Below are 24769 nucleotides of genomic sequence, written 5' to 3' on the forward strand. Positions count from 1 at the left end.
TTCTTTTCTGCTGCTGTACAGTTGTTACGTGGTAGCAGGATAATTTGCTTCGGTATAATCTCGCGCTTCGTTTTACATACACACAATTACGAAGTACGCAGTATACATCAGCGCTTCGAGGCATGAGGTAATAAGAAGTGGGTGTACAGCCAATAGCGGCTGAACTACTGTCAAGCCCCCCTCCATCGTAACGTCACCGCCAATGACTCACACTTTAATAGTCGCGGCGCCCTGTTCGTATCGTTAGTTGTCACGAGGGGAGCGGAGGGAGATTGTGTAGCTACGCTGCGTCAGCTGTAAATCTTTCTAACATGAAATTGGTTTATATCGTGGTGTTATATTGTTTATGCATATCGTCAAATGCACAGCCTGTGTCGGAATCGGTCTCTAATGTGACAGAGGTAAGTTCAAAAATTTCAGACACCGGTATACAATTTTGTATTGACGTTACTAGCAAATATATAGGAAACAACGTTGAATGTGGATGGAAAATTAAAATAAAAGGGGAGTTTAGAGATTGTTAGGTGTATATTTGTTTCACTAATTATTTGGTTTGGGATAATGTCAAAACGAAAAAAATAAAGTTTACATGTCCCCTCTAGACTTAGCAAAAAACAAAGTAATTGTTTATACCTGGACAATAATCATTTTAACACACATCCTTCACCAGCAGTCTCAGTATTATCGAAAAGTTGTTCAAGATTGACTTTAAAGAAATGAGAGTTACTCGAGTGAGAATCCCCGAATCATATACTAGATAACCTTACATTTCAACCCGTTTATAAATTTGTAAGGTTTTATTGTTATTCACCTCTTATGCAGTATTTTACTGTTATCTAACGTGCATTATTTTCATTTTTCAATCTGTGCCAAAATCAGTAGTGTGTACAATGATTTAAGGTGCTTCAACAAATAGAAATTGAAACGTGTATGAATATGTATTTAAGTTCGAACTGAAAAATTTTATGCAATGTATTTCATTAATTTATATTAAGCTGCCTCAAATGAAAGTGGCGTAATGTTGCTTTTCATTTTGATTTATTCTGCTTCAGTATTCACAGGTGAATGTGCTTACCAATGTGAAATTCGTTTGAGACACGTATTGTAGTGATTTATAGGATGTAAATGTAAATATACTAGGCTTAGGGCAGTAAATTTGTCAGTAGGCCTACAGTTTTACTGTTAGACATCCATCCATTTATTCATTGACTCATTCACCTATTGTGTCAATAAACAGCATTATGAAGGAGAGTGTCTAGGGATGTGGAATAGTAGTCACACCCATCAATTAGCAGACTCAGCTTCTGTATATGCTTGGCAGTCCAGAGCCATTACAAGCTAGAGTAATTTTTTTTTCTTAAAAAAAAAAGTAGAGAAGATCGAAAGAAGAATGGTGTCTTTCATCAAGGATTTATTTAGTAAGTGTGAGAGATTTGCAGAAATGCTTACCAGACTGCACTGGAAGGCATTACAGGAGATGTGTTGTGGATCATGGGTATGTTTATTGTTAAATTAATTAGTTTGTTCCAGAGAGAGTCAAACCCTGTGTTAATTCCTCCCACAAACCTCTTGTAAAATGACCGTGGCAAGATCAGACAACGCAGAGCTCATGCAGAGGCTGACTAACACTTATTCTTCCTGTATAGGCTGTCACTTGCAAACACAACAGGAAAGGGGAAATGGAAGTGGTATCAGAAGTAGCCTCCGCCACACACTTTAGCTTGTGGAGTATCGATATAGGTACTGGTAACTATCTATGACAAGTGCTAAAATGCTCAGATTCATCTAAAACAGAGGTGGAATAAATATAGTTACACATGAATTGGCTACTAGCAAAACGAAATGCTTCATCTTGGACCCAGCCACAGAACTTATTAATTTAGTCTGTTCCAAGAAAACATCAGGTCCAGCTCTTTAAATGCTGTGTCCCGATAGGCGTCAGAAATCACCAAGCTTATATAGTACTTGTAGTTTACAGCTCACCAGCAGGGGATATATTAAGCTTCATAAAATGTGTAGAAATAGAGGGCACCTAGAGTTGTTGGTGTCCAACTTTTGATTATTTGCCACCATGAAGCCCCCACTGAGGATTCAGGGACTTACTGCTACAGCAACTGACATTTTGATGATAGACCCAACCCCTTCAGTGATTTAAATGTAAAAGTGATAGTTACTGGTTTACGTGATGCTGATGGTAAAACATAAAAAATAAAATACACTGACCTGTTAATTTCACATCAAAGAAGAGAAATACTGTATTACAAAATCATAAACAAGACTTCTTGTTGTTGTTGTGGTCTTCAGTCCTGAGACTGGTTTGATGCAGCTCTCCATGCTACTCTATCCTGTGCACGCTTCTTCATCTCCCAGTACCAACTGCAACCTACATCCTTCTGAATCTGCTTAGTGTAGTCATCTCTTGCTCTCCCTCTACGATTTTTACCCTCCACGCTGCCCTACAATACTAAATTGGTGATCCCTTGATGCCTCAGAACATGTCCTACCAAACGATCCCTTCTTCTGGTCAAGTTGTGCCACAAACTTCTCTTCTCCCCAATCCTATTCAATACTTCCTCATGAGTTATGTGATCTACCCATCTAATCTTCAGCATTCTTCTGTAGCACCACATTTCGAAAGCTTCTATTCTCTTCTTGTCCAAACTATTTACCGTCCATGTTTCACTTCCATACATGGCTACACTCCATACAAATACTTTCAGAAATGACTTCCTGACACTTAAATCTATACTTGATGTTAACAAATTTCTCTTCTTCAGAAACGCTTTCCTTGCCATTGCCAGTCTACATTTTATATCCTCTCTACTTTGACCATCATCAGTTATTTTGCTCCCTAAATAGCAAAACTCCTTTACTACTTTAAGTGTCTCTTTTCCTAATCTAATTCCCTCAGCGTCACTCGACTTAATTCGACTACATTCCATTATCCTCGTTTTGCTTTTGTTGATGTACATCTTATATCCTCCTTTCAGGACACTATCCCTTCCGTTCAACTGCTCTTCCAAGTCCTTTGCTGTCTCTGACAGAATTACAATGTCATCGGCGAACCCCAAGGTTTTTATTTCTTCTCCATGGATTTTAATACGTACTCTGAATTTTTCTTTTGTTTCCTTCACTGCTTGCTAAATATACAGATTGAATAACATCGGGGAGAGGCTACAACCCTGTCTTACTCCCTTCCCAACCACTGCTTCCCTTTCATGTCCCTCGACTCTTATAACTGCCATCTGGTTTCTGTATAAATTGTAAATAGCCTTTCGCTCCCTGTATTTTACCCCTGCCACCTTCAGAATTTGAAAGAGAGTATTCCAGTCAACATTGTCAAAAGCTTTCTCTAAGTCTACAAATGCTAGAAACGTAGGTTTGCCTTTCCTTAATCTAGCTTCTAAGATAAGTCGTAGGGTCAGTATTGCCACACGTGTTCCAACATTTCTACGGAATCCAAACTGATCTTCCCTGAGGTCTGCTTCTACTAGTTTTTCCATTTGTCTGTAAAGAATAAACAAAACCAGACTTAATCATAGTATTTGGAGAAAAATTATGGGAACATTTTCTTCTAAGTTAACAGTGTAGACGCAAAATTAAGCTTCCTTTTAAACATAGTTGTAGAATTTTGTTTACCCCTAGAACAAACAAGGATGAATTTGAGCGGAAGCAAGAACAGGGAATGTATAACTCTTTGGATTAAAGTGTCTTGTGTTAGAAAGAGAGTGAGTTCTATGTAACTTGATGGATAAATTGTAATCAAGAGTTGAAGTTGCATTATCATCAGTGTTATAACATTCTTCAGTCTATGTTTTAAAAAAAATGAAGCACAGGCACTATAGACAAAAATAAATCATAACGCGATTTGAGGGTTTATAAACATTAATTGAACAAAGGTATTAATGTGAATAATACTGAGCTCCAAAAAGTATCTGGCAAAAAAGTTGACGCATTGTAATTCCTTCTTACTTTCTTACATGGGTGCCAAATATGGTACATACAGATGTATTAAATCGCTGCAGGCATGACTTACAGATATTAGTTTCAACCATACCACCCCAAAGGATGTTACCTAATTCACAAAAAGTGGTAATTGCAGGCTACAATGGTATTTCCAGTAGAATGTTAAAATTGTGTAGTAACCTTCATGCTATCTTTGTAGTCAGTCATCAATATAAAATGTATAGATTTGCCACATATGAAGGTGGTTTGAAAAGTACTCAAAATGGAATAGAATAAAAGTACTTACATCACTGAAACTTTTTTATTTTTCAATATAGGTTCCTTGTAGAATAATGCACTTGGTCCAATAATGTTCCAGTGCATTGATCCCATCTTGCAAATGAGTTTCCTCCAGGCCTGCAAAATAGTTGTCAATTGCTGCTATCAATTCTTCATTTGAAGTGAATCTTCATTCACCAAGAAAAATTTTCAGTTTTGGGAAGAGATGGAAGTCTGACGGAGCCATATAGGATGAATAAGGCAGGTGTGGCAACAATTCACACCTTTGTTTGTGTAATTTTGCCATGGCGATGGCACATGTGCACGGGCATGCATTGTCTTGTCATAGCACCAATTTTGCAAATAATTTTTACATTTCTAATTCTTCATTTAAAATGTGATAGGCTATACGCTTTCAGGTGACATCTGGCAAACCTGAGGAATTTCATGCACTTTCAGTCGGTGATCCTCCATGACCATTTTGTGCATTTTTGAAATGATTTCTGGAGTAGTGATACATCTTGCTGACCACTGCGTGGATCATCTAATCTCTCCTGACAACATTTAAATACATTTGTCCACTTGGCAACAGTTAAATATGAAGTCCTCCCCTGTATTCTGGAAATCGGCATGAATGTCCTTTGCTCTCATATCTTTCTTTACGAAGTACTTAATCACTGCTCGAATCTCTATTTATTTATTTATTTTTTTCCTGTCTTCGCAAATCACTACATGGGAACAACAACAGAGCCATGTCACTGCCACAGCTCTCTTCCAAGAACACTGACATAGCAGGTGTTTACAGGCAACAGTCCAACGAATATCATGTGAACAACCCCTCGTAGAAGCAGTGTTGAGTGGCAGACAGGCACATTGAAAGAAGAGTGTTGGATATTATACTTGATACAATCTATAGAACATGATGAATGGACAATAATTATGGACATTACTTCTATATTAATTTATAAATACATGAAACACAGCTACTCCGAGAAAAAAAACCACTGCTTTATACTTCACAGTACTCAGCAACTGTTTTTATTTATTATTTGGTACTAAGAACACTGTCAGCTGCCTTAATACGGTAAAATTAAAACTTGTTTAATGTGGCTGTTAGTGGTAACTGGAATAGAAACCCCCAAAATGTTGTAATAATTGTAGAATTAGTGATTAATAAGGAACCCTGTTTTTGGCATCTAAGAATTTTCAATTCATAAATGTACTGTAAAATAAATTTTCATTATGATATAAAACTCCATTCTAAACATTAGCTAGATTTATAGTTTATATAGCAGTTACTTTTACTTTTTTGTTAATTTTACATCTCATCATAAATCCACTCTTGTTAAGTTTTGATATATCAGTATAATTAAATGAAGCATTACATCAGGTATAAATGACCAATTTTCGCATATCAAGCAAAGAAATCTCTGTAAAGTGTATTGTACTGGAGATATCATTGACTGTTGAAATGTTTTGTTTAAATTGTGTATTTTCTGGCACAGTCACATACAATTTCAAGTAGAAATTACTGGTTTTGTCTGGCTCTAGTTGTTTTCAGATCACAAGAAGGAAACAGTAGTTTACTCCAAATCATTTTGAGAAAATCACTTCCTCAATGTGATTCTCAAGTGCTCCACATTACTATGGAGACAGTGTTTGTACTCTGTCTCTAACAACTGTTGGATATAAAACTCTAACGACTGAGTGAACAAATACACATGGAGGTTTGCTTAGAAAGTGGAAAGTAAAGCCTCTGAATTTTTTATGTGCAAACTTCTAAAGGTTTCTAAATAAAACAAACTTTATTAATGTGCTACATCTTTATTTTTCACGTCTACATATTAATTTCCCAACATAGTCTTCTGAATGTGAACACATTTCTTCCAACAAAAGACTGATTTGTTAATACCATCACTGTTGAATGTTTGACTTGATTGACCCGAGCCACAGCATCACCTCTCATGATATATCACACTTACCTGACAGCTGCGTCTGTGTTATCTGATGATTTTCTCTGATGAGTTCGTCAACCCTATTCCACTGGGTCTTGTCAGCCGTTAGCTTCATAACAACTCAATGTCATACATTACTGATTTCTATACAATCATTGCTGTACACAATTTTCAGTCTCCTATGGATTTCAGTTGAAGGCATGTTTTCTGTGGTTAAAAACTCAATTACAGCACGCTGTTTCTCATGCAAGGACATACTGACATTACACACTGCCATGTTATATTCTGCAGTTTGGAGGCCTGTAGCAGGAGAGGGTTGCAGCTTGTGTCAGCAAATCGGGAAAGTTGACTGAGTGATATCCATTACATGTAATGCCTCAGTCGATATTGAGAACATTCTAAACATTCTGAGGCATAACTTTTCAGCATGCCCACAGAGTTTATAGGACAAGCTCTTCATTATTAACACATTACTGTGGAGACTGTGTTTGTACTCTTTCTCTAATGACTGTTGCTAGTATTTAAAACTCTAATGATTGAGTGAAAAAAACACATGGAGGTTTTTTTAAAAAAAAGAAGGTAGATAAATAAGAATTAAAAAAAAATGTGGGGAAGAAATAGGTCAGCTGCCTAGCATTTGCAAAGCAAATCTGACAGAAACAATCACACAAATAATTTTTATTGGGGAAACAGCACACAGAACTGGTCCCAGCATTTTAACTGAAAAAACTAAAATTCATGGCAAACATAAACAAAAAATATACAGAAAACTAACTGTTAAAATTGAAAGGGTTAGCAGATTTTAATATCTTGGAGAAACAATGCAAGAGTGGATCCAAAGCCCAGCAAATGATTTAATCTATGTTGCTGGATGGCTATCCCGGTACACGATTCATGAATCCAGTAGCAGGTTGCTTGTCTAACTGCTTCGAGGGCAACCAAACCTTGGTTTTCATATTTTGTGTGATTATTGATAGAACTTAAAAATTTAGAATGCTTTCATTATGTACTTATTAAGAGGTATGGTGTTATGTTAAAGATTCAACACACTGAGACAATTGTTACAACTGGGGCAACATAAGTCAGTGCACACAAATACCCAGATTATATTCTTCCAGTACTTGAGAATGAGAGCACTTAAGAAGCACAACACGTCATTTCGAATCTTTACAATACTTTTTCTCACTGATACCACCATAAAATGATGAAAGCAAAAATGTTTTTGCTTACTACATTTTCAACAATCATCATATAATTTATGAAGCAAACAGTGCATATCGTGATTATGAAGTAAATATGATCTTCACAGAGATGTAAAAAAAGTCAGCCTGGCACAGAAAGGAGCATGTTATTTAACCATAAAATGTACAATAAACTTCAGATTCATGCCAAATCGCTGGCCGGTGTGGCCGTGCGATTCTAGGCGCTTCAGTTTGGAACCACGTGACCGCTATGATCGCAGGTTGAATCCTGCCTCTGGCATGGATGTGTATGATGTCCTTAGGTTAGTTAGTTTTAAGTAGTTCTAAGTTCTAGGGGACTGATGACCACAGATGTTAAGTCCCATAGTGCTCAGAGCCATTTGAACCATTTTTTCATGCCAAATCAGTCACTAGGGATCTGACTAAATCCAAAGAACAGCTGACTTGTGTCTTTTGGGTAGCTCCTTCTACTGTTTCCAGGAATTTTTTGACAATGTGTAATACATTGTGAACTGCAATTACTTTTAAGCATTGCCAAGAAAACTTACTGTGTAGCTCTGTTGTATCACTTATTTTCAAAATGCTTATAGAATATAAGCCTTATAATTTATATGTGTGACTATTATTACTGTTGTCATATTGACACTTTCATCTCACTTTTCATGTATCTATTAACATTTAATTTAGATTGTAAATCTCATGACTATTTATAAATGTTTTTAAATATAATCTTACATGTTCTACATCCTGGCAAAGCACTAGGATAAAGGTTCTACTGATCTCAAAAATTAATAAAATAAAAATCACTGTTCATGGTGTAAAACTGTCACATCAGTCATGACAGTTTAATTTATTATTAGATTAGATTAGATTAGATTAGATAATTTATTATTTCTTTACTACTAACTCTATTCACATAATATTTTGCAGACATTATCCACTTATACCACTAACTGTACCTGCAAAATTATGTAATAGTATGTCACATACTTAATGTCATATGGAGTCGTATATGTCGAGATGCATGACAAACTAGCTTTTGCTTTAAACACAGTTCAGATTACCCAGACTATACTCAGCTAGTGTTTGATCATTGGTGCACTTAGACTTTCAATAAACTTTACACATAATATCAAAACTTTTTCAAACTTTCTTTCACTTACAGACACACAATTAATACTCTAAGTAGTAAAGTGATCAGAAGTGTGAATCTGCTTTATGCATGGGATTCAGTTTTTTTAAGGAATTGGGAGTTTATTGGTAGTTAATAAAAAGCAAAGAGCTTACAGGTCATCTAAAAACATTTGCAACAAGTATTTCAACTCTAGAAATAACAAAACTAAAACACTATACTACAGTTGTAAGGTCAGGAGGTTTATATGCATTTGAAGGCATAAATCCCAACTGCGAGGTGGGTGGACTAAAGGTGCTATAAAGACAAATTGTTTTTTAACAAACAGAATAGTTGGAAAATGAGAAACAATGAAGCAGTCTGCAGATATATGAATAAACCAACAGGAATACGCGTAAACTATCTGAGTTGAAGACAAACCTTTTTTGAACTTCTCCACCAAACCTGTTAGGTCAAGCTAAGAAAATAAATATTTCTGAATTTCTGGAAAAAAGGTGACTACCATGGATCACAAAACTGTGGGCAAAGAAACTGAAAAACAAATCATATAATCAGAACAGACAGCAACTCATTTAGAACTAAGTCTATAATTTATGTCTTGAGGGTAGGAAAAATATCATGAATGGGAGAGACACAGAGGGCAAAGTATTGACAAAAAAAGAAACTATGAGGTAAGTAGAGGAACTGAAGTTGTGTGTTCCCAGCTAGCTAGTATAATTATGAGAAAAATCTCAAGGGACCTGGTTGAAGATTTTACTCTGCCCGCTGTGTTTTGTTAAACACTTAAATAACTTGAAATGAGATATTTTGCACAGCCATGTACATTAAAGTTCTTTGTGATACATGACCATGTCATGTTTGTAATACATGGGCATTCTCAATATCAGTTGAGGCATTACAAGTCATGCATATTACTCAGCTGGGATTCCCCCTTCACTGACACAAGCTACAACCCTCTGCTGCTACAGGGCTCTGAATTATCATGCTGTTGGCGGTAATGTAACTGTATTAGTGCGTGAAAAAAAGTGTGCTGTAATTGAGAAAATTGAAAGCGTGAATTTGAAGAGTTCATCCACACATGGAGCACCCCTCCTTCAGCATGACCATGCTAGGTTACATACAAGTGCTGTGACATCTGCAACAATCGGATGCCTTCAGTTCACTGTCATCGATCATACAGCTCGACTTGGTCCCATCCTATTTTCATCTGTTTTCAAAACTTAAAGAACACCTCTGAGGACTTCACTTTGGTAGTGGTGAAGTGATGGAAGCAGAGGTGAAGTTGTGGCTCCATAACAAAGTAAAACATTCTATAGTGACTGTATCAACAACCTGGTCTCTCACTGGGAGTTATGTTTGTCACCAGTGCTACTATGTTAAGAAATAACAATGTAGACATGAAGAATAAAGATGTAGAATTAGAATATTAATAAAGTTTTTTTTTTATTTTTTAAAGCTTTCCGAGTTTCCACAAAAAATTCAGAGGCATTACTTTTCAGCATGGCATCATATATATCCTGTCCCAGGTTTGACACCTTTATTGAAATCTTATTTTATTTTGCAGACACTTGTTGGAGGTCTCTCAGATGCTGATGTCAATGATCCACACATCAAGGATGTAGCAACCTTTGCATTGAGTGAAATTGATAGGAGACAGAATTCGGCTTTCAAGCAAGCGTTAGTTCGGATTGTCAGTGCAAAAACTCAGGTAAAGAAAACAGTAAACTCCAGAATGTGATACTAACATTTGGAAGTGCTGCAGTTAATGTGCTGCAATTTTTCTGTCCGTTTTCTTTCTATTAATTATCAAGAACAAATTAATTACAAGAACATATCTACATAAACTCATAACATGACATACTCGAGTGTGTTACTGAATAGTGCTACTGACCCATCAGGTTATTGTCATTATGACCAACAAAAATAAGAGCTTTCTAACTCTTTAGAGCTAACTGCATAAAAACTGTTACTGCAGGAATTCTGTTGAAGTTCCTTTACTTGACACCCTTGAGTCTGATTATGAAAATGTTGCTGCTACTGTATTAATGAGCTGCTGGAAATTATACTTCTTGCACATGTATGTCAGTGATATTCACTGAAGTGATGAGGTTAATTTGGAGGAGTTCTTTAGTGGAATCATTAAGCTATCTCTTTTTTTAGAACTGGGCATCCTGCAAGAATCTTTGCACTCCCTTAAATTTCTGAGAGACTGTGTACGTCTTCGATTATAGGTGCATAGATGAATTTGTATTGTTAAAAAGCCCCATTTTTTATCTTGTTCAAAATATTACAACAGAACTGGTTTTTATATAACACCAGGGTTATTAGTACTTTTCTCCAAAGCATGTGTTTTCCTTCGGTTTTGATAGGCTTCTGAAGCTTTCCACTTTCCATTGTTGTCATTCGTATTTTAATATGCACAACAAAAAATGGTTTTGCATCACTTCGATACCAAAAGTTTCGGAACCTATACAGAAAATTGGAATAGGGATCAACATAAACGTCATTTCCGTCCTTTTTATTGCTCATGAAAACCACACATTGCGTGTTGTACCACCATACAACGAGACCTTCAGAGATGGTGACCCAGATTGCTGTACACACCGGTACCTCTCATACCCAGTAGCACATCCTCTTTCACTGATGCATGCTTCTATTCATTACTATCCACAAGTTAATCAAGGCACTGTTGGTCCAGATTGTCCCACTCCTCAACGACGATTCGGCGTAGATCCCTCAGAGTGGTTGGTGAGTCACGTTGTCCATAAACAGCCCCTTTCAGTCTATCCTAGGCATGTTTGATAGAGTACATATCTGGAGAACATGCTGGCCACTCTAGCCAAGCGATGTCGTTATCCTGAAGGAAGTCATTCACAAGATGTACGTGATGTAAGGAGTTCTGGGAACTGGGGTGATGGAAAACTTTTTTTAATGTGTGTATTTTAAATTCACTTAAACAAAAGCATGTATGTTAGTATGATATTTTGTTGAAAAGTGCCATAGTGGGACTAGGGTTGTGTAAAATAAAAGTTAATTATTTTGAAAATTAAAATTAATATTAAATTAATAATTCTATTTATTAAAAACATGTAGTATCACTTTGGTTTGAAGCTGACAGATGCATCCTCAGATGTCTGTTCATGTTTAAAATTAGAGCTATCTTGCGCTGTGCTTGTGATGTTGGCTTCTGTCAAAAAAAAAAGGATCAACTAAATGCAATAATTTTAAACATGAACATTTGTAAAGATGAATGTATTGGTGAAAGATCAATAATGCCACTGTTTGTCATTAATAAATAGTGTTATCAATAATGGTTGGTTAGTATCATGTTCCATGGATCATTTGCATGAAAAATTGTAATGTTGTCTTTGCATTCATGTTGCAAATTAATTTTAAATGTGGCTATGTGCTGTACATAACTATGTTGTTGGTTTTTGTGTGTGTGTGTGTGTGTGTGTGTGTGTGTGTGTGTGTGTCTTAGTAGTTCCTATGACATTTTACACATTACAATAATAGAAATTCTTCTACAGAATAGGAGCAGTTGTTTGCTTTTTTTACTTTTTTTTCTAAAAAAAAGAATTAAGCTGTATAAGTCAATAGATTTGCCAACCCTTTTCTGAACTATGAGCCAAGACATATATTTTACAAATCTTTTGATTTATTTTTCTGCAACATAATCATAGTTTCTGAGTTACAAAGGCTGTGTAAATTTTCAGAGTGATCACACTTCTCAAACTAAAGAAAGATACAAGGCCCCGGGAGTAGACAACATTCCATTAGAACTACTGATAGCCTTGGGAGAGCCAGCCCTGACAAAACTCCACCATCTGGTGTGCATGATGTATGAGACAGGGGAAATGCCCTCAGGCTTCAAGAAGACTGTAATAAATCCAATCTTAAATAAACCAGGTGTTGATAGGTGTGAAAACTACCAAACTATCAGTTTGATAAGTCACGGCTGCAAAATACTAACACGAATTCCTTACAGATGAATGGAAAAACTGGTAGAAGCCAACCTTGGGGAGGATCAGTTTGGATTCAATAGAAATGTTGGAACACGTGAAGCAATACTGGCCCTACAACTTATAAGATATATTAAGGGAATGCAAACCTACGTTTCTAGCATTTGCAGACTTAGAGAAGGCTTTTGACAATGTTGACTGGAATACTCTCTTTAAAATTATGAAGCTGGCAGGGGTAAAATACAAGGAGCGAAAGGCTATTTATAATTTGTACAGAAGACAAATGGCAGTTATAAAAATCGAGGGCATGAAAGGGAAGCAGTGGTTGGGAAGGGAGTAAGACAGGGTTGTAGCCTATCCATGATGTTATTCAATCTGTATATTGAGCAAGCAGTAAAGGAAACAAAAGAAAAATTTGGTGTAGGAAGATCCAAAGAGAAGAAATAAAAACTTTGCCGTTTGCTGATAACACTGTAATTCTGTCAGAGACGGCAAAGGACCTGGAAGAGCGTTGAACGGAATGGACAGTGTCTTGAAAGGAGGATATGAGATGACCATCAACAAAAGCAAAATAAAGATAATGGAATGTAGTTGAATTAAATGAGGTGACGCTGAGGGAATTAGATTAGGAAATGACACTTAAAATAGTAGATGAGTTTTGCTGTTTGGGGAGCAAATTAGCCGATGATGGTCAAAGTAGAGAGGATATAAAATGTAGACTGGCAATGGGAAGGAAAGCGTTTCTGAAGTCGAAAAATTTGTTAACATTGAGTATAGATTGAAGTGTCAGCAAGTCATTTCTGAAAGTATTTGTATGGAGTGTAGCCATGTATGGAAGTGAAACACAGACGATAACTAGTTTAGACAAGAATAAAATAGAAGCGTTTGAAATGTTGTACTACAGAAGAATGCTGAAGATTAGATGGGTAGTTCATGTAACTAATGAGGAGGTTACTGAATAGAATTGGGGAGAGGAGGAATTTGTGGCACGGGACTAGAAGAAGGGATCAGTTGGTAGGACATGTTCTGAAGCATCAAAAGATCACCAATTTAGTATTGGAGGGCAGCGTGGAGGGTAAAAACCATAGAGGGAGATCAAGAAATGAATTCACTAAGCAGATTCCAAAGGATGTAGGTTGCAGTTGTTACTTGGAAATGAAGAAGCTTGCACAGGATAGAGTAGCATGGAGGTCTGCATCAAACCAGTCTCTGGACTGAGGACAACAACATTACAATGAAGTTGTAAGGCTTCCTGTACTCTTAAATTGTGTCATTTTCTCTAATTCAATGTTCAAAAGGTCTCTTTACCCTGGTGAATGTTGCCCCAGCAGTGTGGTTGGGCATTAATGGTGCAGATTTTTGTTCAATGGATGGTAGATTGGTGGTATGAATCACATTAGGCCCACGAGTTTCTTGTATTTAAATTGTTTTATCTTTGGTTTTGGAAGCACAACTTGTGTATGCCTGCCACATGGCAGTGGCCTCAGATCTATTTCTTCAAAATCCAATGTTATGTTAACTGACTGCTTATAAAATGATTTTATTGACTCTCCTCTCTTGAATAGCGTACATTAGATATAGTGTATGCCATTTAGTGTATTCTAAATGTACAGTCTCAGGGTTTCATCTGTTTCTAAGTATGTTTTTGTGTTGGTATGATAGGAAATACTTAGGAAACTTTAGCAACCATCTGTAGCCAGTGCTCTGGAACATAAATTTCTCTCCAACAGTGACATTTAGTTTTCTCAGTGATCCTGAAATGATGACACACCTACACAGTGGAGCCTTATCGGTCCATGCATGGCAGTGCACAGTACATTATGTGTCAAATAGGTACACACAAAAATGCAGTTTTTCGGGGAGTCATATGTCAGGTTCAAGTGACCACAGAGATAAGAGGTCAATTGTGAAAGCCTTTGGCTTAACGACCATATGTATACCTATCAGAAGAATGGGCATACTGTAGTTATATGTAATACAGGGCGAAAATTTAAACGTTATGCACTCCCTCAAGCACAGCCAGATTGAGCAAATTAGTTGGTTCTTTTGTATTATAATTATCTATAGTTCTGCACTCAGGCTGACTGGATTGCAATGGTAAAAGACAAGCATCGGGCATTTCTGGTTGTATATGAAACAAATATTTGCATGACTTTTTCACATTTATATTCTTTTGCATCAGTTGTGGTCTAGGATAGGCCTTAGGTGATTTATAAAATCACAATTTGTTCACGGACGGTTGGTGAAAAGACCCCAAAAAACAATGATCTTTGAGTATCAAAAGTACTAATTGTGGGGATGGCCACTTTCATAATTTCTATTCTTGGTAAACCATAGAAATTTCAACATACATTTTTATGATGGTGATCTTGGGAACTTTGAAAATTTTTTCGATATCGTTATCTGTTACAGAGATCAAGAGGTTCAAAGTTACCATACTTACACACATAAAATATACACGTAATATCAGGGCTGAGGTGTAAATGTAGTTTTAACCAATGTAAGAAACAAATGGCAAGGGTTCAAGTCTCACTGCAACAATTCTGAGATCAGAAAACTATGTTACTGGTTGCTGTTTTTTCACAAATAAAGTTTTAACACACTGTTTCTGTATATGGGCACTTGATGCCTACACAGGCTGTCTTGACCTGGAAATTAGTCAATGGTGCTGCTTGGCAGACTAAACACCAAACAACAAATTATTTTCTCATACGAAATCTTGCAAACCAAACACTGCATTTTTTGGTAGGTGTAGTCTAAAAATTTGCACATTTTTATGTAAAGTAGTGTAAAGTGAACTTGTGTTTGATGGGAAACAATTTTGTGCTAATCTTGTGTTCTGCTTCATTATTTGTTGTTTATGTGTGTCAAAGTTTGTTAATGTGTTGAAGTATATAAATAACTTGTCAAAACTTTACTGATCTACAGAATTCATTTTATGTAAGCAGCATTCCTTGCTGAAAAGAGGGAACCAGTTGTAAAATGCTACTGTTGGAACACAAAAAGGTGAATATGGCTATCTTTAAAAGGTTCTGACAGAAACCAGCTGCCTCAACCCTGATTCCACCTTCTTCACCAAAAATTTTGGTGTGTGAACATATTCATGCTTTTTTGTGCTGAAAGAAGAGTAGCAGTGAGACACTGACAATAGGGGGGAGAGGGAGACAATAGCAGTGGGAGCCAAAGAGAGAGGAGATAGTGGAAATGATAAAGACAAGTGGAGGCCATATTTAGCCTTGGGAGGGGGGGGGGGGGGGTGTAGGTCTGGACACACCCAGCCCAGCAAACTTTAACGTAAAAAATTTTCCCATGTTTCTCCATCCCCCATACCCACGTGTTAAAGTTGCCCCCTCCCTCCCCCCCGAATTCCATCCCCAAGGGCATGTGCAGAGAGGAGACAATTGTTGTTGAAGAGAAAGACAACAGACTAAGTGAGAAAGAAAGAGACAATGGCAATGGGAGAGAAAAGAATGGGGTTGATGCGTTATGGGTCACCAGTTCAAACCATATCACAACAGTTATTTGTTATTTAGTATTTATCTTTTCTAGAAGATTCTTGTTTGTGTGTTCTAGGATAGTTGATGGTTGTAAAAATAGCTACACTCTCCATCCAGGACATCAGTTCTTTTTCAACTGGGAGTAATAAATGTGCTTTCACTTCTAAGTTTTGTACTTCTTTGATGACCCTGCCTTTGGATTTGGACTTGATCGTGGTTATAATGTGGTATTGTTTGGTGGAGATGCTGAGTACTTCAGAACATCAACATCACCGTGGTTGCAATTAGGCAGTGTAAAAATTGTCACCTGCATGGACAGAAACTGGAATACAATCTGTACATGGTTCCTAAGATCCATATATTTTGGAGACATACACCAGATCACACGAGAAGATATACAGCACAGTAAGTCAGCTGCACATCAGGTGTCCATCAGTATTTTTGGGAGATGCTACTCAGGACCTGATGAAATTGCTAAGAGTTTGACTGTTAACCAGTTAGAACAGGTGGGTTTCCAAGATGTGTTTGGCAAACGTGCACTTCTACTTGGACAGAGCAACCCAGCAGTGTTTCAAGGACAATGAAGTGAAGCTCAATATTGGGACAAATTCTGCCCTGAACTGAGGAAAATATTGGGCAACAATGAACAGTAAGTCTGCATAGTGGATGAACAATTGAAGAACAATGCCAACTGTTATGGGAAACGAGACAGTCACATATGCAGAAAGTTTTGGCCCCATGCCACATCTTGAATCCAAATATGAGAGAAGATGAAAAAAATCATACATTGATGAGAGGGGCCAAAGAAGACATGCACCAAGGCCTTCTGGTAAAAGGTATCATGATCACAGAGGAATTCATGAAGTACCAGTGAATTGAGGAAATGTCACAGAAAAAGCGTTGAATGAAAGATGTACGACAAATTGCTGAATGTGATCTCTATGGCAATTATGGAAGACCACCATGAGTTCACCTCTCTCATACACCAGATATGAAGAGAATAGATATAGCAGTGCATGGCAGCCACAAACATTGGACCATGTATACAAGAGATAGCAGTAATGAATGTTGACACAATAAGTCAGGAGGTAATGGAGAATGTGAAAGAAGAGTTGTATCAATTATTAGCACCCATCACCACCACTAGTCAAATGTGCAAGAAGAATGGACTTGACCAACTAGAACATATGCAGCTTTTGACCAATACAGGTGTAACCAACTCCTCCACCAAGTACAATACTCCACAGAACAACAGACATTTGGAGGACAGAGGACAACACATTGGTGTGGTTTCACCATGGATGCCCTGGACATGCTGGATGCTGATGCAGAAAAAGGAAGTAAATTTTCAACAACTACCACCAGATGGCCATCACAAAAGTTGTACTAACACCAGTCAACTGCAGATGATTATAGTTGTGATGTGGGATGAAGCCCAATGCTGTACCCTGAATGAGGTTACTCCCCAACACACCACAGCCGTTCCTGTCACCTGACAATTGTACCAGCTGCTCACCTAGCTGTTGAATTCTGGAAAGCCAAGTGAGGTGGCCATCTATGGAGGTGGGCCCACCACAGATGCAAATCCTCTGGTGATGACAATCATGATGCATAATATGTCTGGAAATCTCATTGATTTCATCATCAGCTACTAGCCAATGTAGGAGCTTCCTTTTGTGTAATATATAGTGCTTATCATCAGCAGCAAAAGAATACTTTGTTTTGTGATATGAAACAGATTGTGCAGATAGTCTCAAATGGATAATATGCCCAGCTGACAGGAACATGTATTACAAGAATAACTATTGATGACAGAACAAAGTCCTTTGAATTTGTCACTTTAACAGAATGTAGTCATATGGTTATTCTTGGATGGAACTTCTTGCAGGCACCACAAGCAGTCATAGACTGAAATATCAGAGCTTCAGATTAACGAAGTTATTCCAACAAGCACACATAACAAAGGTTACTCTGAATGGTTGCTTGTCATTGAAGACATTGCTTATCCCACCATCATCAATGAGATGAGTCCCAGTTGTCAGTCAAGATGTTTAGTTAAACTGTCAAGCTTTTGTGGATTACAGAAAGCTCCTCAGGCTCTCAAAGAAAATCTAAGTGCCAGCCACAGTTGTAAGTATTGTAGGTGGTTAAGGAGAACTTTGGATCACAATCATGAGTTGTCACAACTCCTACCTAAAGGTATGTGCTTAAGGAGAGACAAACCAGTCCAGAAAGGGCATCATTGATGAAAAATCCTTCTATTGAACTGCCATTAGAATCTGCCCTGATCAAGAAATGATGTCAGCAAGTGATAGCCATTCTGTGCCAATTTTTTGGTGCTTTCAGATTCAGAATGGAGATGGGACAACCAATCAGCCCATGGTAAAACACTGCATAAATACTAGGGTCATAAACCACATAGCGAGCTGTTATATAGAGTGTCAACAGGTGAACGACAGATTCTCTGGGAGGAAGTGGAGAAGATGCTGCAAAATGACATCACTGAACTTTCAGAGCGTTCTTTTCATCTCCAGTGGTTCTGTTGGAAAAAGTATGGCACATGATGTTCATTTGGTGACTACCGACGACCTAACAAAATCATGAAGAAAGATGTCTTTCCATTGACATGCTTTGATGACATCCTAGACTGATTGAAGGGAGCAAACTACATATTTCTCAACTATGAACATGATGACATGCTAGTGGTAGCTCTAGATGGATTAGCTCTAATGACCTTGTTGTCAACGGGATGTTAAACTAAGATTGATAAGCTGACTGGGAAGAAATTTCTTTCATAACTCTCGACAACATCTGATTTACAGTTATGCTGTTTGGACGGTGTAATGCAATGGTGTATGATGCACATCCTGCTTCAACATATTAACTGGACAATGTATCTTTGCTATACGGATAATACTGTCATTTGTTGAAGACATTTGAAGAATATCTTAGCCACCTGACGACCACGGTGAGTGTGTTCAGTGTGCAGGCTTCCGCCTCAATCTTTGGCAACCAAGAAATTAAAATCTTGGGGTGTATAGTGAATGACGATGGAGTCTGTCCCTATCCAGGGGAAATAAGAACAGTCACAGATTTTCTGACTTTCGGGCACATTCGTGATGTGAGAATTTTTCTTGGAATGTGCGCATGCTACTGGCAATTACTAATGGACTTTTGCACTGAGGTACATCAATTGCAAGAACTACTGCAGCAAGCTGACAAATTTTCCTGGCATGAGGAAGAAGAAAACTCTCTACTTGCCCTTAAGGATGTCTTAGCAACTTCTTCAGTCCTAGCATTGTATGCGAGAGCCGGCCGGGGTGGCCGAGCTGTTCTAGGTGCTACAGTCTGGAATCGTGCGATCGCTACGTTCGCAGGTTTGAATCCTGCCTCGGGCATAGATGTGTGTGATGTCCTTAGGTTAGTTAGGTTTAAGTGGTTCTGAGTTCTAGGGGACTGATGACCTCAGAAGTTAAGTCCCATAATGCTCAGAGCCATTTGAAGCATTTTTTTTTTTTATGTGAGAATGTCAAGAAAGAACTTAACAATGACTTTGTCAGTTGTGGAATAGTGCAAATTCAGGAAGGCTGCTAAAAGGTGACAGCTTATGCTTCCTGAGTGCTCTACAAGTTAGAAGTGAACTTCTCTACTGCCGAGAAAGAGTGCCTTGCAACTGTTTGGGGCTGCAACAAGTTCCAGATGTATTTGTTCAGCCCACCATTCACCATTGTGATGGACCACCATTCTCTGTGCTGGCTGATAAGCCTGAATGATCCGTCAGGTTGATAATAGAGCTGAGCACTGGAGCTTTGGGAATTGATGTCCCCAGCCATGTTCATTGTCACGTGTAACCCCTTCCATACAGTTCAATGAAGCAGGCCGATTTGCTCCCTCAACATGTGGGATAGGCTACACATGAGAGGATTGAAAATCATTTATTTGCCCCTAATGTGCAGGCTGCCATGCAAAACAGGTTGGTAATGGAAGCTGATGTTACTCCAGTACTACATACCTTTCACACAGAACAACCTATGTACCGGGGCCTGTAACACTGTTTCTTGCTCCTGAAGAGTAAGCTGCCCTGCAAAGCAGGTTGATTTGGCAGGCACATACTGTTCCCACACATGCCTGTTGTGCAGGAATGCTACATGCCAAGGGCTGGAAAAAAAACCATGGTTTTTGCCTGTATCTCCACTCCTATTGGAGCTAGGAGATCATTAACCCTACAGTGCTGATACTCATGAGGCCTGAGGCCAGCTGTTTCTGTGCCACATTTGATTGAAATCGATCCAGGGGTTTGGGAGGATCTCTCTCTCTCTCTCTCTCTCTCTCTCTCTCTCTCTCTCTCTCACACACACACACACACACACACACACACACACACACACACACACACACATGCACAGATTTAGTATTTGTCATTTTTGAATTTTTGAAAGGTTCTTGAACTATCTTAAGTTTGTATTCTGTACAGTCAGGAATATTTGCTGTTCGTGTAAAGATCAGCATTCAGCAATATTTGATGTTTGTATAAATAGCTGCACTATCTGTCCAGGAGGTCAGTTCTGTTCTGGCAGTATGTTGGTATCAGAAATAAATGTACTTTCTCTTTTAAGTGTTGTACTTCACTGATGAACCTGCCTTCAGATTTGGACTTGATTGTGGTTTTGATTTATAAAAAGGCACATTTGTTTTAGGTTGTTGGAGGTACTCTTTATCACCTCCAGCTAGAAATTGGTGCTAGCAACTGCCGCAAGGGAAAAGATGATGCCAATTCTGAATGCACTTTAAAGGCAGGATCGGTAAGAGTTCTATCATTGACACCTCAAATAAAAGTGGTTCATATTTCATGTATATGGTTTTCCCTTTGTAATTCCTGTGCTCATTGACACCTATATTTGAAAGTGTACCTTATTAATCTTTTTTCCCCACTGTGAATAGTTTTTATGACGTTTAAGTTTCATATATGTAAAGAGTATAACTATTTGAGCCTTGCCTCTCATATCCTGTATTCTCCCATTTGTAATGTTCCCTGTATTCCAGTGTATTCAAATCTCATATCAAACCTTGCTTTGCTCTGCATCTTGTTACCATCATTTTACTGCGGGTTCATATATACGGCTGTAATGGGGTTGACTGTAACCTGACTTTTGTGTTTACTTTTCTCCTCTCCTTCCCTAATCTGCTATCCCACTCATCTCCACCTTACTGAGCAAAATGACAGTTGGGATGATTGTCTTGATGTCTTCTAAGACAGAGACATTCCAGTAGGGCATCAAACCAGGATTGCGATGAGATTGAAAATTTCATGATAAACAGGACACAGCACATTATCCTGAATTGAGGGTAATCTGCAGAAACTAAAGGTGGTTTGGTTTGTCCTGAAGGACTGTAGTAGGACCATTGATGTTCAAGTTATACACAATGCTTTGATGGATAGTATTGGTTGCAATCTCGGGCTTTTCACAAATGATGCAGTTATATTTGAGCAAATGCAATCCAGTGAGTATTGTGGTAATATTTGTTTAGATCTGGACAAAATATCAGTCTGCCGCAAAGACAGACAAGTAGTTCTTAATGGTGGGATATGTTAAATTTTTCACTTTCTGAAAAATAAGTGTGATATCCTTTGACTACAGGATTAATTAATTACAATGAGTCATGTCATTCAAATACTTAAGAGTAACGATGCACAGACACATGTAGTGGAATGACCATATAACCTCAGTAACCAGTGAAACAAATGGCAGGCTACAGATAGGGTATCAGGTTTAGTTTGCCTACAAAAGACTTCATGCAAAACATATCTGTAGCCCATGATTGCAGACTGCTCAAGACTTTGGGACTTGTGTCATTGCAGAAACATTGAGTGTATACAAAGAAGGATGGTGCAAAAAGCCATAGTCTTGTTGTACTGATGAAAGAGTATAACAGATATTGTCAAATCTTAGGTGGCAGAAACTGAAAGAAAGATGTACTTGGAATAAACTACTGATAAACACAAAAAAAAAAAATCCTAAATTTTTGTTTAAAAGATGATGAATGCAACACTAGTGTCACAGTAAACTCCAACAAAATTTTGTCTTCTCTGGGAAAAAATATTGTAGGCATATGGCTTCAAAATAACTTCATATGGCATACACATATAAACAAAATAAATGGAACACAAAATAAAATGTTACAATTTACAGTTACTCTCTGTAAAAGCAAGTTTTGGCTCTGTCTGAATTGCCTACTTTGCACAATTCTGTAGCATCATACTATACAGAAGTATATTGTGGGGTAATACACTACCCAGTTCATTCATTTTCCAAACACAGAAAAGTTCTGTAGGAGCAATGCAACATGCTCGACAAACAGTCTTGCAAACCCAAACCCCTCATCCAAAAGTCATCAGTCCTCCCACTTCTCTGTGTGTACATACTAGGAATCTGTTGTTGTGTTGGAAGAACTTAAAAGATATGCACATTTTAAAATCCATGAGCATGATACAAGACAAAAGGAAAAGCTTAATGTCCAGTCAGTAATGACATCAGCCTGCAAAACTTCCACAATAAACAGTGGTATACAAATTTACAATAGTCTTGCACATAAGGGAAAAATCATATCATTCACACTCTTTTGTAAAATCTTAAGGGCATTCTTATAAGATCATTGCTTCTATTAACTAGTGGAATTTTTATAACATTTGAGATACAAGAGACTTGCAACAAGACAGTGCAGCTGCTGCAAGTAGTGCAAGCTCTGTTGTGGATAAAGCTAAAATTTATGTATCTACTACAATAATACTGTATTTTTACTGTGTTGTGTTACTGTTTTGCTTTGTGTTTGTTCTGTGTCCCACAATCTCGAAAGATTTTTTGGATGAATGAATAAATAAATAAAAAACACCCTCTGCCTCTATGTAATAAGAAAATGTGTGTTTTAACCAATGTTGTCGAACATGACCATTCATATTGACAGTTTGTTCACTGTTGTGTGTTTTTGAGCAGGAATCAGGTTGTAAATATGCTTAGATGCTGCACTTTGTTAGGAATCTGTGCAATGCTCAGTCTGCTACTGAGCGGAAGGTCCTGACTATTGGCATTCCCACTGTCACCAGACAATCTGCTTGCCCAACGACTAACTGTACTGTGGTCAACAGCGTCATCCCTATACACCTTTTTTGAACTCTTATAAATGATTGTCACTGTCTTGTTCTCGTGTCACAGGAACTCTATAACAGTGTGTTGCTTCAGACAAATATAAAGTGCAGCAGCCATCTTGACAGAATGCTACAACAGCACAACTTGTGGAAAATAGATTGAGTTAAATTTGAATACAAGTGAGAAGAATGTTTCTGTGACCTCCATGAATACCAAAGATCTACAACAAGAGTTGAGTTTTTGAAAAATGTTGTGCATTTTGTGTTGTAGTATGTATGTACTTGGAGGCTCTCCCTTATGATAGGATTTATGGATGAAGTGTGAAAGAATGAATGCGGGTGGATGTACTAGACAGGATACACTGTTTGGGTGCATATGTCTGGTCTTGCATGGGTGTGTTCCAATGGGTATGACCCATGTAACAAGGGGTTTTGGGAGTAGGTGTGGCATAAGTATGGCCTAGATAATTTGTAGATTGGGTGGGCAACTGAATACCAGCTCAGGAGAGAAGGAAAGGATGATCCTAATTGTAGGACATGAGAAAAGATAGTTGAAAACCTGGTAGGGATGTGTCCCAGTTGTTTCAATCACTTATGGTATTGGTTAATAATGAGGGTGCTCCTTTGCCACTTATTTGTGGTGGTGGTTGGAGAATTAGGTGTATCTGTGGCTGCAGGTTGTACTGAAATAGCAAATAATTTTATTCACAGTAGGATCACATTAGGTGTACATAGAATGCTGGATTAGCTCATTATACCCGTAATCTGGTGAGTCACAATGTGGCATAATGGATGTATGTGTATAAACCACCATGTCAGAAGATGGCAATAATCGATGACAATCTTTAATGTGTGTGTTATTGTGTCTGATCATCGCCGAATAAAATTGCTTGGAAGCCATATTTATCAGATTGCTGTTACCTGTTCCAGACATCATCAGTACATATTGAGAGGAAGGTTTCCGGTCATTCCTCTGATAATTCCCCAGATCAAAAATCAAATATGCCCATAGGGGCAAATATAGGTATTGATAAAATTCTGCTTTTGCTGAATCTAACTTCATCAGATTTCCAGTTTCCCTATAATTAAATTTACAATAACAGGATTCTATTATCACACTGTTCCAGGTGTCCTCACTGAATGTACAACAATTTTAAATGCAGTTCCACAAGGAGTAAGTGATAGTAGACTCTGAAGTGAGGCTATTCCTTTTGTAATGTAACCTCTTAAATTTGGAAACGCAACTCAAAATACTCAGCTTTTATTGTGGATGTTTGTAGATGAGGTGAATCTCTTCGCTGCGGTCTGCTCCGCCTGAAAATTAGATTCTGGACTTTCCCAAAAGGGCAGGAAATTTATTTCATAGTTAATCTTCTTTTATAAAATGATGTAACTGAAACATATAAGTCTATTTTAAAACACTATTATTGCATCACAAGATACAAAACTGACTCTGACAAGATCTTAAACAACACTGACTGAATTTGGGTGTTGGTGCTGAGATTAAGTGAACAGTAATGACAAATAGGTTTTACTGCAAGAATTTTATAAATGAGTGTTTTGCTGTTTGTTCACATTCATTGACTACATCTTTGAATAACAACTATGTTTCTTAACAGTTTCATTATGATTCATCAGAACTGTGCTCAAAGT

At 37.6% G+C, this 24769-nt stretch overlaps 1 protein-coding gene across 2 annotated transcripts in view; it reads left to right on the forward strand.

The window, feature by feature from the left end:
- Positions 1 to 225: 225 nt before the first annotated feature.
- LOC126189039 (T-kininogen 2) overlaps positions 226 to 24769 on the forward strand; it is a 171458-nt gene continuing 146914 nt past the window's right edge. Inside the window, exons 1-3 of one of the 2 annotated variants that reach the window (XM_049930889.1) lie at positions 226 to 401; positions 10078 to 10221; positions 20670 to 20774. In XM_049930889.1, coding sequence (XP_049786846.1) covers positions 312 to 401; positions 10078 to 10221; positions 20670 to 20774 — 339 coding nt within the window. In that variant the 5' untranslated portion in view covers positions 226 to 311. The remainder of the gene's footprint in view (positions 402 to 10077; positions 10222 to 20669; positions 20775 to 24769) is intronic. The other variant, XM_049930890.1, reaches the window with a different exon arrangement.

The sequence above is a fragment of the Schistocerca cancellata genome, chromosome 5, assembly GCF_023864275.1.
Source record: "Schistocerca cancellata isolate TAMUIC-IGC-003103 chromosome 5, iqSchCanc2.1, whole genome shotgun sequence".
NCBI classification, from domain to species: Eukaryota; Metazoa; Arthropoda; class Insecta; order Orthoptera; family Acrididae; genus Schistocerca; species Schistocerca cancellata.